This window comes from Fukomys damarensis, unplaced genomic scaffold (assembly GCF_012274545.1).
Source record: "Fukomys damarensis isolate Sample0158 unplaced genomic scaffold, DMR_v1.0_HiC HiC_scaffold_21, whole genome shotgun sequence".
NCBI lineage: Eukaryota > Metazoa > Chordata > Mammalia > Rodentia > Bathyergidae > Fukomys > Fukomys damarensis.
In genome coordinates this window covers 13,174,948-13,191,990 of record NW_022900933.1, presented here as the reverse complement: position 1 = coordinate 13,191,990, position 17,043 = coordinate 13,174,948, and the positions used below count along the sequence as shown (strand labels likewise).

General features: G+C 43.2%; 1 protein-coding gene across 6 annotated transcripts in view; it reads left to right on the top strand.

The window, feature by feature from the left end:
* Slc8a3 (solute carrier family 8 member A3) overlaps positions 1 to 17,043 on the top strand; it is a 151,948-nt gene that overhangs the window by 12,542 nt on the left and 122,363 nt on the right. For 4 of the 6 annotated variants that reach the window (XM_033766782.1, XM_033766781.1, XM_010645375.3 and 1 more), the window contains exons 2-3: positions 6,656 to 6,726; positions 7,624 to 9,466. In XM_033766782.1, coding sequence (XP_033622673.1) covers positions 7,686 to 9,466 — 1,781 coding nt within the window. In that variant the 5' untranslated portion in view covers positions 6,656 to 6,726; positions 7,624 to 7,685. The remainder of the gene's footprint in view (positions 1 to 6,655; positions 6,727 to 7,623; positions 9,467 to 17,043) is intronic. The other 2 variants (XM_033766784.1, XM_033766783.1) reach the window with 1 other exon arrangement.

Here is a 17,043-nt window from a genome sequence, read left to right as displayed (position 1 = left end):
GGCATTTGGCATTTATAGCTAAACGGATGTACATTGAGGCCCTACTCCTGAGTGAAATAAATAGAACACATGTAAATACTGAATAGTTTCTTTGGTATGAGAAATTTCAAAGTAAATGAGGACCAAAATGTATAATAGATAATGTAAAACAGGAAGAAAAGGCCCAAAAGGGAAGGAGGGAAAATAGGGAGGGAGTGAGGGAAATGAAAGAAGGGAAGGAAAAAAATAGAAAAGAAGGAAAAAACAGAAACAAAATAGCGGGTGTGTGGAGGGGTGGAAAGGCGGGAAGGGGAAAAAACAAGAACCAAGATATATCATGTATAGGTACAAATTCCCAATGATGAATGTGATCATAATGTATACCTAAAATGTACCGATACACAACAGAATGAAAAAAGAAAGTACGGAAAGAGGGGGTATTGTCAGGAAAGGCTTCCTAGAAGAGGTGGAGCTTTCTGAGGCCCTAGATTCTACCTACTCTTCTGCTATGCCTTCTATTCCACGAGGCTGGGAAGCAGACTTTGGCATGGATAGCAAGTTTCACTTGCTCAGATAGTAGACCTCAGGTGAACTGCCGGTCTCTGAGCCCAGTCTCCTCATTTCCAGAACAGATAGCAGTGGCTGTCTCATTGTGGCCCTGGGAGGTGTTAAACAGCAGATACAGTGGAACCTCTAGTTATGACCGGCCTGACATTTAAACAACTTGGGTTAATTAGATTAATGGAAGATTCATCTGCCTCATGTTATCTATAGCGTGTACCCAGGTAAACATCCAGATCTCAGCTGTACTGACTTACAGTTCACTTGAGTTACAACCAGCCCTCAGGAACCGATAGAGTTCATAAGTCAAGTGTCCACTGTGCAAGAGTGCTTAGTGCAGTGATGAGTAGATACTCAATGGTGGATGGGATCATTGCCCTTATTTTTTTAAAGTGTTGGATCATGATAAAGCATGAGGAAACAGGCCTGCTGGTGCCCTGCTGTGTCTAAGGGCTTTCTTCTCATATGAGATGGTGTCTGGAAGAATGTCAGTAGGTTTGGTATGGTTCCAATGTCATTAAGAGTCTGAGGGGCTTCAGGAAGGGGAAAGTATGACAACAGAATGAGATTGGAGAAGCAAGAACAGTATACTACAATATACTATCACTTCTCATACTCCTGCAAGATTCCCCACGCTACAAAGACTGCTGCACTGCGGTCACTACCCACGTGGTTTCATGGTTTGGAACAGTTATGGAGCCACCAACCCGAGTGCTCAGAGCAGAACAAGAAACATGTATTAAACACCTCCTAGGATGTAATTGCAATCCGTTATTCCGACACTACTTGTTTGCATCCATGCATCGATAGAAGTTAGACTTTGTCAGGCCGAGGATTAGGTGTAGCCCATTTGGGTCTCTGCCCCCCATTGCTTTGCACAATGTTTGTCCCACAAAGAGCAAAGAGCAAAGAATAGTTGCTTTAGAAATGGATTCGGTCCAAGTGACTTTTTATAAATCCACGATGCAGGGTCCCTTTGAGATGCCCTTGGCCTCCTCTTCCTACCACCTCGCTTCGCTTACTTTCTTATCTTCTGAATTCTCCCTGAGAGCCTGAATTCTATGCCTGGCTCTCACGCTGCTCTAAGCCAGTCTAACTTCGTTGTGCCCCCTTCACGTCTTTGCTTTCCTATAATCAAAGCATTTTTGACTTGAAGGAACTATAGGTACCATCTCACCTGATCTGAGTTTTATTGACAAAGCAGCTATTGCCAAGAGCGGCACCCCAGCTTTCCAAGGTCTCACAGCTCACGGAGGCACAGCTAGAAGGAATATTCTTGTTTTCAAATTCGGAGCTCTATACCGCAGTGTAGTGCATAAAGCTTCAAGCTTATAGGAAGGCTCTGCATTCAGACTCTTTCCGCTCTCCCCAAGCCCTTGCTCAAAGGGCTCCCCAAACCCAGGGTACATACCCAGGCACTCCACAAACAGACGGCTAGACTTCAAATGCTTGCCTTTCTACTTAGTAACTAATTTGGGGTAAATTATTTAACTTTTATGAACTCTAATTTGCTGCCTGTAAAACTGGTGTGATGATCATACCTCCTCCCCTGTGAAGATAAAGAAAGATAATAATGAATATAGGAACCCATTTAGCTTCATTATATTTTTCTCCTTGGTTCCAAGTCCTAGTCGTGACAGTCAAACCGCCTAAGCAGCTGAGGTCACATCTTTCCTACTCTTGTGAGAATAGGGAGTTTCGTGCCTCTCTTTCTTGGGAAGCATTGCCTCCGAGACAAGGACTCTGTGCTGTCTCCTTCCCCCAACTCCCGTGGACAGAGGAAGCACACAGGGCACTGCAGTGCGCTTTGACCCAGCTGACATGTTGGAGCCAGTACAGCCTGGCTGCACCTAAAACTTTAATGTAAATTGGCTGAGACTCCTCTGCAGGGGCCCAGATTTAGAAGCCAAGCAGGACAACTCTCCAGGCTGGTGACAGTCCAGGAGCAATGTTCCCATTGGAGAAAGTGGAGGGTGGAGCAGAAGGGAGAATTTCTTGGTCTGGCCTGGTGGCACCGTTTTATTAATGATCTGGAAGAGCGGAGGAACAGTGACTTTAATTAAATTTGCCAGTGATATTAAAAGATGTCAGGAGCCACTGCTGAGGACAAAGAAACCTTGCTGATGGCCCCAGGGGTGTTAGGAAAATAATCCAGGAAAGAGACAAGAGGTCATGGGCTGAGCCAGGGTGTGTTTAGCTGAGGGAGAGGAATGTGACATGGGGCAAGAGGGTCCTCCTTTGCAGAACCTATCCTAGGCCCTTCCTATCTGTATCTGTTCTGTTTGCAGTCAATTTCTAGCTGATCTTCCTGCTCCAGTCCTGTCCTCCTTACAGTCATGCTAAGCCTTTACTGAAATTGGTTTTGCTGAAACACAAATCAGACCATGTTATTCTCCTGTTCAAAATCTCACCATTGGCTTTTCACTGTCCTTAGGATAAAATCCCATCTTCTGAGCCTGGCTTAGAAGGCGTTCCATGAATTCTTACCTACCACCCAGCCCCATCTTCTGGCCGTATGCCTCACTCTGAATTCCTTGTAATCCCATGCATAAGGAGGCTTTTTCATGTCTCCGTGTCTTTGCTTGAGCTGATCTCTTTGATTTGAATGCCCTTCCCACTTTCCTCTCTCTCTCTCTCTCTCTCTCTCTCTCTCTCTCTCTCTTTTGACTAGAGTTCACTCATGCTTGAAGACTCATTTCAGGGATCACCTCCTTCAGAACGCTTCTCTGAATCCCTAAACTGGCTCAGTGCCCTCCTCACGTTCCCACAGCATGCTGCCCTCACCTCCACTTTTTACAGTAAAACTACCTATTTTTGCATCTCCCCATCCCTTCTTGATTGTACCCTTGTGGGCAAACACTGTCTCATTTTTTATTTTACCCAGCCTTGTACACAGCCTGACAAATGACAGGCTTTGGTCAATATCTGTCAAACCAAGCCGATGAGAAGAATATTCTAGTGGGAGATGACAACAGGGAGCTGGAACAGCCCTGGAAAGCCCAGGGCCTGTGCAACCTTGGCAAATGGCAAGTCTGTCCTGTCTGGGGCATGAGAGGGTCACAGTGCTTCTCCACCAGACCTAAGCTTTCTGGGACCCAAGGGTGACACAGCAGGGAACTTAGGTAAGGCTGAATGGCCAAAGCCAGACATAGGTCATCTGTGTGTGAGTTGGGGTTCTGCTATTTCCTTGACTTATATTTGACGAGATGATGTCAGAGTCATTTTCTAAAAAATGTAAAATAAGAATAGAAATACTACCAATCTCACAGGGTTGTTATGAAAATTAAAATTAACATTATGCTTATAGTCAACACATACCATGTTTACAACAGTACAATTTATAACAGCTAAATCTGGGAAGTGGCCTAAATGTCCATCAGCAGATGAAAGGATAAAAAAAATGTGGTATTGGCACACAATGGAGCAGACTCTTCCATAAAGGATAAATTCGAGTCATTTGTAGGAAAATGAATGCACAAGAATGTTAAGTGAAATCAATCAGACAACAAGCTTAAATATATATCACATGGTTTCTCTTATATGAGAAAACTCCAGTATAAATAATTTAAAGAGAAAAATATAAGCTAGATAATAGGAAACGGGGAAATGGACGTTTTCCTGATGGGAAAAGGACTAAGATATGGAGGCAGAGGGTAGAGCAGGGAGGGAAAGGGGAACTCAAGAGAATTAAGATGTGTTATGTACATGTATCAACTCCTCATGATAAATAAAAAAACAAACCACAAAGAAACTACATAAACATTATAAATGTTAATTGCCATGGTTAATATCCTTATTATCTGGGGTGGTCCTGGGGAAGTCTCACACTGAGTCACATACCTAAGTCTGAAGAGACTGCACCAAGGGTGAGATCTGTCTCAGTTGGTGTCTGGGGCTGGAAAAATAGCACAAAAAGCAGATGAACTCAGGTGCATTCAGGGTGGTATGGCTAATGGACAGATGGCACAAAAAATGACCATTGGCTTGGTCATCAGAGTTAGACCCTCTCCCTCTTACATCTTAGCCAGAAACCATTTCCGTTAGGAATCACAGAGTGTCTTCCACCTTCCATTCCATTCCAAAACCATGCACAGGTATGTATTAGCTGTCTTACTTTCTTCTTTTTTCTTTCTTTCCCACCCCCACATTAGTTTTCTCAGGAAACTGGCCTTTGCTTTTGACCAAATGATAGCATATTCCCCCTAAAAACCTGTCACCACGAAGTATCCACAAGGCCAAGTGAGGACAAAGACCCCGACCTTTCTTAATCCTCTGGGTATGTGAGATAAACAGGAGTCTGCACCCTGTTAATCAGGATAACGACTATCGCGGTGCTCCACGTCCCTCCAGTCCCTCCACGGCCTCCCGCTTACCTGTGGGTAGCGCACAGCCCCTTGGGGCGGGTGCCTCCTTCCCCCATGTTAGCTCATGATTAAAGAGCTGCTCCAGCTGTGCCGTCTTCTGTCCCTTCCTTCCGGGTCTTATCAGAATCCGCAATGTGTCAGAACCCCCATGGTGGCAGGGTTTTCAGAGGTCAAGGCAAGAAGCCAAGATCCTTCCTCGCCCGTGTTTCTCCAGGGTGAATGTGTGGGAAATGCACTGAGGGGATCTGTGCACGTCACATTGCGAGAGCTCTCTCAGCCTTTGGATATGGATGCTTACATCTCCCACCACCCTGTTCTTCCCCAGTCTTTTTCAAGCCCTCTTCTCCTCTGAGTGAGTTAAAGGCAGAGGCCTCAAGCATCTGTTTTGCCGACTGCCAGAATCTGAACTAGTGAGGAATATGAATCTCAGCACTTGGATGCCATTCGGGGGAATCTGAAACTAAGTTGATCCACAGCTTTTTGGAAGGAATGCCTTGATGGTTACAGGATACAGCCTGACTCATGAGGACAAGCTTTGGGAATTTAAAGACGTCCTACATAAACTGTGATATCTAGTTGAGATTTCTCAATGAGACCTCTATCTATTTCCAGAGCAAATGGCTACAACTTAGATTATAAGTGGTTTTAGATAGGACTGAAGTCTCAAGAAACTTCCTTTGTAGTTACATTTGCTCATTCCAAAAACATACATCTATTAAGCCCCTACTGCTTGCTTAGTGTACCACTGTAAACAGCGAGACACACTCCTTGCTCTTGGGTCACTCATAGTGCAATGGATGTATAATATGACTCATCTAATATTACAAGTAAATGCGTATTTTTAAAGTTTTTAAAATGCCACAGAGGAAAACTAAAGTACAATAAAAGATGTAACAAAAGAGAGTTGACACATTTTAGGAGTGAGTATAAGTGTGTTGTTTTATTGTTGTTTTGTTTTGTTTTTGAGGAAGTGACATCTAAGTCCGGGTCTACAGCATTATTGTGAATGGGGTGTACCAAGACGAAATACTCATGTCAATTATGCATAACAGCACATGTAATGGTCCTGAGGTGGATGGTAATTTGGGGGCAGAACCAAAGGGCATTATTGCTGAAGTAGAGAGAGAGAGAGAGAGAGAGAGAGAGAGAGAGAGAGAGAGAGAGAGAGAGAGAAAGAGATGGAGAATTAAGCATGAAGAGAAGGAAGGAGGCAATTCATGGAAACTTTGAATGACATGGTAGGGAATATGATTTTTATATCAAGAGCAAAACTACTAAAGACCTTCAGAGAGGGGAGTGATATGCTTAAGTTTGATTTTTTTTTTTTTTTTAAGATCACTGTGGCTGTATGAGGAAAGCGGAATTGAGGCTCCACTCCCTTGAACTAGCTGAGGTGGTGAATTCAGTCAGGAGACCCCTGTAGCCACTTCCTCTGGGCTATGATGGTGGTGGGAGAGATGCAGAGAGAATTGACAGGATTTAGTGCTCGATTGGATGAGGGACAGGAGGGAGAGGAAAGAGTCTGAAGATTAACATCTGTTCTCTAGTGTGAGTGTTGGTCTACACGGAGGTGCTATTTTCAGAGATGGGAACAAGGAGCAAATATGGAGGATGGATTTTGTATCCCTTAAGGTGTGGTACCAATGCAAATCAGCACCTTTTTATTACTAGAGAAACCCACCTGGTTGCAACAAAGGAAAAAATGCATAGGTTTCTTTTTAAAGCTATCACATGGTCATTTTCATTTTCAGTCTACCTGAATGAGGCAAGAAACAGAAAGATTCCTCTTTCCACTCATTTGCTCCACTCGCAGTAGTTTCAGGTGAGTTTCTTCCTGTTCTTCTGAATTCACACTCACCTTTCAATGATTTGAGTTCAGCAGAGGAGCCTGCATTTCATCCCCCAAATCTCCAGGTTAAAACAAAAATTGAGAGATATCTGCATGTTTTATTAATAACAGTTTCTGTCACTTCATCCTTTGCATACTTGGCTTTCGAATTTAAATGACTAATTAATCTTGTACCTTCCTGTACGTGGCAGCATAACCTGGTCATAAGCATGTTGTACTGGACAGGAAGGAGCTGATGTGAATTGGGTCTTTGGCACACTTTCCATGGTCTCGGGTGGACCACAGTTCAGGTAGCAGACACTGCGAGTCGTCAACAAGAAATCTCATAATTGCAGCTTGCCTCCAAAAGCCTTGTATTTGGGGAAGCACTTCTTACTGAAGCTACTTCAGTTACACGCACAGAAAGGTATTCTATTTTGGGGGGCCAATCTGTGAAGCTTCAATTCAGTGTGTACTCTTCAAAGCTGTTATGCAAGATGGTTGAGTATATAATGACAACAGGGTAAGGAAGGCTGAAAACTCCAGAAATAGCATAAATGAGGAGAAAGACTAAGGTCATAAGCTTCCCATTTTTAAGTTGATTTCAGGTAACAGTGGGGCTGGCAGGTAGGATGAGAAGGGTATCACTTGGGTTTCCATCACCAATATTCCCATCTATTTCAAGCCACTCTTCCACTGAGTCTCCACCAGATGGTTGAGGACAGAGCAGCTATTTGTGCCTCTCATTGACATCTATTTTTCCAAGTGAGAGACTGGCCCATATGTTAGCGCAATATGTCACTCAGGGTGACACATCCATTTGTGTCGGTGGGAGCCTGCTACGTGCTGCCCCCTTTCCTCATGCCTTTTCCTGCCTCTGATCTTTTCTAGGTCTCTGGCCTGACAGGAGGACCATTGGTGCTGTGGAGGAAGCCAGCGTCTAAGTGTTGTGTATGGCGTGGTTAAGGTTGCAGCCTCTCACCTCTGCCTTCCTCCATTTTGGGCTGGTTACTTTTGTGCTCTTCCTGAATGGTCTTCGGGCAGAGGCTGGTGGCTCAAGAGATGTGCCCAGCACAGGGCAGAACAATGAGTCCTGCTCAGGGTCATCAGACTGCAAAGAGGGTGTCATCCTACCAATCTGGTATCCAGAGAACCCTTCCCTTGGGGACAAGATTGCCAGGGTCATTGTCTACTTTGTGGCCCTGATATACATGTTCCTTGGGGTGTCCATCATTGCTGACCGCTTCATGGCATCTATTGAAGTTATCACCTCCCAAGAGAGGGAGGTGACTATCAAAAAGCCCAATGGAGAGACCAGCACAACTACAATTCGAGTCTGGAATGAAACTGTCTCCAACCTGACCCTGATGGCCCTGGGTTCCTCTGCTCCTGAGATTCTCCTCTCCTTAATCGAGGTGTGTGGTCATGGGTTCATTGCTGGTGACCTGGGGCCTTCTACCATCGTAGGCAGTGCAGCCTTCAACATGTTCATCATCATTGGCCTCTGCATCTATGTGATCCCTGATGGAGAGACTCGCAAGATCAAACACTTACGGGTTTTCTTTGTCACTGCTGCTTGGAGTATCTTTGCCTACATCTGGCTCTATATGATCCTGGCAGTCTTCTCTCCTGGTGTGGTCCAGGTTTGGGAAGGCCTCCTCACTCTCTTCTTCTTTCCAGTGTGTGTCCTTTTGGCCTGGGTGGCAGATAAACGACTGCTCTTCTACAAATACATGCACAAAAAATACCGCACAGATAAGCACCGAGGAATTATCATAGAGACAGAGGGTGAGCACCCAAAGGGCATTGAGATGGATGGGAAAATGATGAATTCCCACTTCCTAGATGGAAATCTGGTGCCCCTGGAAGGAAAGGAGGTAGATGAGTCCCGCAGGGAGATGATCCGGATTCTCAAGGACCTGAAACAAAAGCACCCAGAGAAGGACTTAGATCAGCTGGTGGAGATGGCCAATTACTATGCTCTTTCCCACCAACAGAAGAGCCGCGCCTTCTACCGAATCCAGGCCACTCGCATGATGACTGGTGCAGGCAATATCCTGAAGAAACATGCAGCAGAACAAGCCAAGAAAACCTCCAGCATGAGTGAGGTACACACTGAAGAGCCTGAGGACTTCATCTCCAAGGTCTTCTTTGACCCATGTTCATACCAGTGCCTGGAGAACTGTGGGGCTGTACTCCTGACAGTGGTGAGGAAAGGGGGAGATATGTCCAAGACAATGTATGTGGACTACAAAACGGAGGATGGTTCTGCCAATGCAGGGGCTGATTATGAGTTCACGGAGGGTACTGTGGTCCTGAAACCAGGAGAGACCCAGAAGGAATTCTCCGTGGGGATCATTGATGATGACATTTTTGAGGAGGATGAACACTTCTTTGTGCGGCTAAGCAATGTCCGCATAGAAGAGGAGCAACCGGAGGAAGGAATGCCTCCAATACTCAACAATCTTCCCTTGCCTCGGGCTGTCCTGGTACCTCCGTGTTTGGCCACAGTGACTATCTTGGATGATGACCACGCAGGCATCTTCACTTTTGAATGTGATACCATTCGTGTCAGTGAAAGTATCGGCATTATGGAGGTCAAGGTTCTGCGGACATCAGGAGCCCGGGGCACAGTTATTGTCCCCTTTAGGACAATAGAAGGGACAGCCAAGGGTGGCGGAGAGGACTTCGAAGACACATACGGGGAGTTGGAATTCAAGAATGATGAAACAGTGTAAGTAACCATTCCATATTCTAGCCCTCCACACCTTGTTCCTTGCCGTCTTTTTCTGCCCTTCTGTACTACTCTATAAGCCTGTTCCTTGTGTTTGTGTTAACGTCAGACTTTGGTTCTGCCACAGGTATGCAGGATCAGCAGATACTGAACAGGCCCAGCTTCCATACTCCTTCAGTTGGCTCACTTTAAGTTTCTTCCAGACAAGGAATTCTGTGGCAAGATCTAAGGACACAGAACATTTTGTCCATCAAAGCTCAAAAGGATGGCTGGTAGAGGTATAGGATGACAGAAGTTTTGTGATATCAGATTTTGGAGAACTCTTGAGATTAAGCAAGAGCTAGGAAACTGGGTGGGCCGCTCCTTCCTCCCCCTTTCATACTAATAGCTTATGGGTTTTGAAGTCTGTCTTTATAATTGTAGGGTAGTAATAACCCAACCAGAATATCTGTATTAAGAGAGTCAGTGGCAAAGCCAGGCCTTGGTGGAGCACACCTATAATCCCAGGTGTAGAAAGCCAAGGCAGGAGGATCATCATGCGTTCAAGGCTAGTCTTGCCTACATAATGAGTTCAAGGCCAGTCTGTCTCAAAAGAGCCAAAACTGAATGAGTGAATGAATGAATGAATGAATGCAAGCAAGTGACATTGATCCCTCCATTGCAGTTGTATTGCACAGCCAGACTTTGGGCATCTCTTTTGCAATTTGGAAATTGAAAAATTGAGTGAAACTTGGCAGTGTCTTTAAACATCTATAGGCTTTTTTTTTTTTTTCTTAGCAAGGCACACCCAGCTTAAGTCAGTATGATTTGGGTACTGCTGGTGTCTTAGAGAAGCAGAGCTCCCAAGGGTGCAGCCACCTGTCTCTAGTCTCAGGTCTAAGCTCCAAAATCTGCCTATGCAATGAAGAAGGAGGCTATTAAGAATTATTAGGGAAAACACATCTTCTGTGCAGTCGTCTCTTTTTATAGTTTAGGCCTCGTCTGAAACACTTCTTGAGTTATTGCTCCACTCAGAACTGCCAGTACTGTACTTCTATTGCTTGTATTACCCTAAGGTCTCTCTCCATGAAGACAGATGAAGACTGGGCATCTGTCCTTTTCTCAGATGAACTGCTTTGAAAAAGAAAGCAGAATGGATTTCTCCAGGATTTGCAGCTTAGGGCAGGATGGCCTAGAAGGATGGAAATGAAAGAAGGGAACCAGTCTCTGAATTCCCGCTCCTCTCCACAAGCAATGAGCAGGAGCAGGAGATGGCATGAAGAACAAAAGGGGACACCCAACCACTCCAAGACCCTGCTAATTATACAAGGGCCAATCACATAATATGGTGTGTGTTGGAAAAAAAAATTACAGTCAAGACATAAAGTCATCCATCTCCTTCATACCTCCCCCACTTCTTGCCACTTTTGAGGCAGTTCTGGGCATCCTCTTTTGTGAGAGTCTTTATGGGACAGAATAAGAAATACAGCGAATGCTGTTGTTGCATGAAATGCAATGGAAAGGCAGCTCACCTACCTTATTCCTTAGATCTGACACCATGCAACTTCTGGCTCCTTCCTAAAGTTAAAATGCCCATGAAACGTAAATGTTTCTCATCGATTCAGGACATCAAGGGAGCCACAACAGTGCAACTAAAGACACGCATGAAAGAGGATTTCCAGAACTGTTTCAGAAAGTGGCAATAATGGTGGAAGAAAGGTGTTTGAATTGACAAGGAGTATTTTAAGAGGAATTAATAGCAGTGTGTCTTTACTATAATAAAAATTTTTTTTAAGTTCAAACACTCACCATGTTTTTAGATTACACCTTATACTTTCAGTGGGACATGAAATCATACAGCTCCTGTAAAAGAGGGAAGGAACTCATAGGAAAGGGCTAGACATAGGCTCCAGGGAAAACTGTTATAGATGTATTTCTTCCCAGGTTCAGCCATGGGACAGAGCTCAGAAAGGGTTGGATTCTGCTGGCAACAGAGCTGAATGACTCTGCCCTGTCCTTACTCAGTCTCTTCCTAATAATGTGACTTTGGGCAAGTCCTTTAGTAACTCTGGAGCTACACTGTCTCATATGCAAAGTGGAAATAAAACTTTGCTTGCCAGGAGGCAGGGCCAGATCTTTTTGCAGTTCCTTCCAACACTAGGATTTTCTGAACAGTAGACACAAGCACTCAGTGTAAGTCATACTGCACTAGCCAAAAATGGAACAGGGGATATTGTCGTTTGAAGGGAGATAGCCATTGACAAATTGATTTATTAGAGCTCTGTTTAGTCACTTGGTGGGAAAGATAATCATTTCTTAGCCTAAGTTAAAACCTGAGCCTTCCAGAGAATACTATCCATTTATATATGCTCTGAGGAGAGTGTTCATACATACAAATGAAGGCCAGGCCCTTGCTGGGGAGATAGACTCCATGAAAGTTCACATGTTTATGACGATATAAGTATGTTAGAGCCTGTTATCAGCCCTTAAATGACATCAAGACTACAAAATATGTCAGAATTGACAGCCTTGTTATTGCTCCAGCTCTGTACCTATCTACCAATGGCAGGGGAGGGTAATTTTGGGAAATCAGAGGCAAGGCTGCTAATTTCCTCATTTTATTAATCAGTTATGCACCAAAGAATTCTAAATCTAACTAAACTTTCCTCAAACTCACATGTTTTGTTCATATAATACCATCATATAAATGAGCCTGTGAATTATATTTATGGGTGATACTTGTTCCAAATGTATGTCAGTCTTCAGAAGTTTGAGATTCTCATCCAGATACTCCAGGTCAGTGGTGGTGAACCTATGGCGTACTAGTCATTGTGTTTTCCTTCAGGACAAAAGATGTTAATGTAGAGTTATTTTTTCTAAACTAAAACCTCAGTATTAGGGTTTAATTGCAGTGTTGGCACTTTGTGATAAATAGGTGGGTTTTGGGTTGCAGTTTGGCACTCAGTCTCTAAAAGGTTCGCCATAACTGGTCTAGGGTTTGGTGAAGAAAGCTGTGTTCTCATGTATTCCTATGCATTATCTTTTGACTCCAGTGTGGTTTGATCTCTGACTTTTCTGCATTGCAGAATAATGAGTCCAAAACCTGACAGTCAACCTCATATGGTAACCCTGCCCATGACTCTTTAAACTATAGTGCTATAACCGAAGGCTGTATTATGTAGCAGAGGGTCCACGGGCTCTAAGTTCTCTAAGTTAGAATTGTGATTCTACTCTACTGCTGACTTATCATATGGTTTGGGAAACTTTTTATTAACCTGTGAGGTAATTTCTTCATCAGTAAAGTGTGGTTAGTATCTCTCTTGCTGGGCAGTTATGGTGATTCGAGATACTGCATGCAGTGCACTTGGTACGTAATCTTTGCTCAATAAATAAGGACTTTAACAATAATATTGATGAATTAACAATATATTCAGAAGACACTGTCAAAGTGATCAGGTTGCTTGGATCTCTGTGTGACTCTAATTAATGAACATGCCAATTGTCTGGTTACTATGAAGACCCATCACCTAAACTCACGAGATATTAGGGTCAGAGAGGATCTTTGAATATACTGTAGAGTAGTGTTTTTCAAATGTTCATATGTTCATCAGTTACCCAGTTGCTAAAGTAGATTATGATTCCAAAGCTCTAGGTAGGATTTAAGATTCTGCATTTCTAATAGCTTCCTGTTGCTGCAGGTCTCAACTCATAGAGTCAAAAGGCTATAAAGCCTTTGACCAAACCATGGGATGCAGGAAAACAAAGTGGCTTTTTAAATGACTGCTTAATTGAATTATGAGTGCTTGCTTCCTAATTTCAGCTTTCAACCCCAACTAACAAGAATTCAGCTTTTACCGAGGCCCTGCTCATTGCAACACCAGTCTGGGAACTGAAATTGAAACCTTTAGGGTCCTTGAACAGAAGCTATGAGATACTTTGAACAATCCTGCTTTCTAATCCCTCCTTCTTTGTGAAACTTTATCTTTCTACCATGCCTGGCAGTATTGTAACTTTTGTCTTTACCCTTGGTCCTCTAAATATAATCAAGAAATGGGCTGGCCTTTGTTCTATCAATAATATTCGGTCCACAAATTTGCTTGTTTGTTTTAATGCTCTACTTCTTCTAACTTGTCCTTTGGAGCATGGTAGAATGGAAAGCATGAACTCTGGGATCTCAGAAACAGATTTGAATCCATCACTTACTAGTTGTGTAACTCTGAACAGGCCACAAAATTTGCCTGAGTCCAGATTTTTTGTGGGAATGGTAGAAGTAATAATGTTTATCTGCTAGAGAGTGATACGTACTAAACAAAAATATGAAAAACATGTGCCTTCAGCATAATGTCTTCCCATAGAAAGTGTTCAGTGATTTGGCAAACATGTATTAAATATTTACTATGTGCTAAGTACATTACTAGGTACAAAGGATACATAAATGAATACAACAAGTGGTATTTCATCTCTCAAAGATCTTACTCTCAGGAGAAAGGACCTAGGTATACATACAAATCTACACACACAAGAGAAGGGGATGGTTAAGGCAGATTCAGGAAAAGAGGAATGAGAGCTCTCTGCAGGTGTGTGACACTCCTGAAGTGGAAAGTGACCTTCATTGAGTAGCAGTGATGGGATGGAGTGGGACGGGCACATATGTGAATTACATCCACGTTACAACAGCATTTGACATTTGCAAGGTGCATTGTTGACATCTTTGTGATCTAGAAGCATCCTCACTTTTGTGACTCTCACTACAGTGCTTCACGAAAACTGTGGCCTGTAAGACTTTAGGGTACAATAACAAAAATCTCATGGAGAAATGAGTTCTTCCTGCATGCTAATTTTACTCATTAAACAAGTGACTGGCTGCTATACTCCAGGCTCACAGCACGCCTCTGCAAAATAACTGATTATTGCAGCTCGTGGACCTTTGGGGTCTCTGGGAATAAATGAAGCCACAGATGTCAAATATGCAAATACTAAAATCTACTGTAATTAAATAGCATGGGCTCCTTCAAAGCAGAACACAGCATTGGCTATGCTGCACGTTTTCCTACCAAATCAAAATGTTAAAGCAGGAAAGTATCTGACCTCCTGTTTTTCAAAATTAGGAAACTGAGCTTCAGATGGAGAAAGTGACTTGTCCAATAGTCCACAGCAATAGAAAGTTAGGGTTGAAAAGGACTTTAGAAGCTACTGATTTAATCTGCTGCTCTATTTTATTTTTATTCAATGGAATGTTAACTTTGCAAATAATATAGCAATCCTTGAATAAAAGATGCTTTGGAAGTGCAAATTCAGGAGTATCATGTGACTAACATGTTAACCAAGAATAATAATATATTAGAACTATTTTTAATATCTTGGTTCACCTTGAGACTGCTCAGGAAGGAACACACTGAATCTATAAAAATTCATTTTAAAAAGTCATTTTTCTCAACTCTTCTGGTTCCTAAGGTCAAAATTTCCACATGCACTCATAAGAACAAAGGCAAGGAACAGTTCCTGAGTGTCCAGTCATTTGACAACTTCCCACATGAATTTGGATAGGACACAAGCATTCATTCCTTCTTCGCCCATGGGCTCTGCTCTTAGCAATACCAGGAGGAAGGAAGCAGAGGCTGAGCTATGGTCTCCAATTTATTCAAGATTTTGTTTTCTCAGTGTGTGTGTGTGTGTGTGTGTATTAAAGAGAAACTAAGCTGTGGATCCAGCACCCACTCTGAAATCCCAGCATAATTCCAGTAGTATATAATTGATAGTTGAAGGGTGAGCACTCCTTGATCTGCAAATAGAACCAGGTCTCCATATGTAAATTCCTCATAATCTGGAAGCATTTTGCAAGAATCAAATGCTCTGAAGATTTTGCTAAATAAGTGAAGGCAAGCACTAGGTAAATAGTCGAGTGGCATGACAGCTGTCATTCATAGGAGTTAAATTCTCACCACTACCACCTTCTGGGTATTCACGTGAGATGTTACCCATAAGCAGAGAAAAATTTAAAGTTGAAAGTGGAACTTATTATGGAAAACTTTGTTATTCTGAAAACTTAGTAAGCACTAGATACGGTGTATATTTAAGATCAGCCATTGACTTGGTGCCATCATCCTTATCTTTCCAGCTAAGGATCACACTTGGGCTGAACTGTCTCTGCCTGAGCCCAGTTCAATGACCATTCAATGGGTAGAGTTCCTGAAGAACAAGTTAGATGTGATCCAGCCCACACCCTCCAGTATATCCTTGAGTTAATGCTTTCAAAATAAGTGGCATCTTGATAGTAACTCTATTCTCCATGTATGAAACAATAAGGTTGCAAAATAAATTATGGATGATTACTACCACCGTCTCTCCTTAGTACTCCCTTTCCCCCCCAGATTTTAAAAAATCTTGGTTTGTTAGCCTTTTTCATTCCTCCTTATGTACCCTACATGGCCTTCACTGACCTCACTACCATCTCTAGCCTTCTCTTTCTGGGTTTTGATGATGCAGATTATATACCGCCACCACCACAAGGGTTGGCCATGACCCCAGCTGCAAGTCTTCATATTCATTCACTGCCTTAGTTTCCTTGCACTTGTGCTGTCTTCTCAGTGTTGCTGCTGCAGCCTTTCTCTACTGCATGTGCACCAGGTGCTGCTGAGCCCATGCTCTGGTCCTCACTCTTTGCACTGAGGCCACATTTGCTCTTCGAATTGGATCTCATTCCCAATATTTCTTTCCTCCTCAGTGCTGGTATCTGCACTTGGGTTGTCTTATGTCATATGTCTCATCTACACTTTTATTTTCTGGTACTGAGGATTGAACTCGGGTCCTTGCACTTGTGAGGCAGGCAGTGAAACCACCGAGTTAAATCCCCAGCTGATCTATCACTTCTTTGGGTGATCAAGAAGGAGTAGGGAAGTATCCCTTAAGAAAGCCTGTCAGTTGGATAGCAAAAACTAGCTCTGTGGTAACACCAAGAAGATGAATGTCTCCCAGGAAACAAACCTCTCATGGCCTGCTCTTCCTTCACAATAAAGCATCTGCTTAATTCTTTGTGGAGATGAGAAGATTTAATCATTCTGATCCAGTACAGACGGGTCTGGTGTCACAAAGCTACCAAAAATGAGGCAGCTCTGGAGACTGCCGGCTCTCCCTGAAGCACTTCCTCCTGGGCTATGTGGTCTCTGTCTCCTGGCATCTCTGCTTCTCTCTGTGGCCTTCTCCTTTTTCTCTATCTTACAGTAGTGCTTCACAGACCAACAGTTCTCTCTCCATATGAGCTTTTAGCCTGTGCCTGCAAAGTTTGTTCTAGTCTTCTAACCAAAATTCTCAAGAGAGAGCAAATCTGATTCTTTTTCAATTTGGCCACATTAAAGCCAACTGGCCAGACAAGTGTTGGTTGCTCTGTTGATTGTCAAGGACTCCTCTTCCCACTCCACCACAGCTAATCCACATAACTGGATGAAAGGGTGGAAAAACGAAGTTGTCATGAGAATTCCATGATAAGCTATGTAAGCAGTTTTATCTATAGGTGGTAGGCAATGTCACACAGAAGGGAGTCTCAGGTGAGACAGGCACTTGCCACCTGTAAACTTACAGCAATCTGTGTGGGGTGGGCA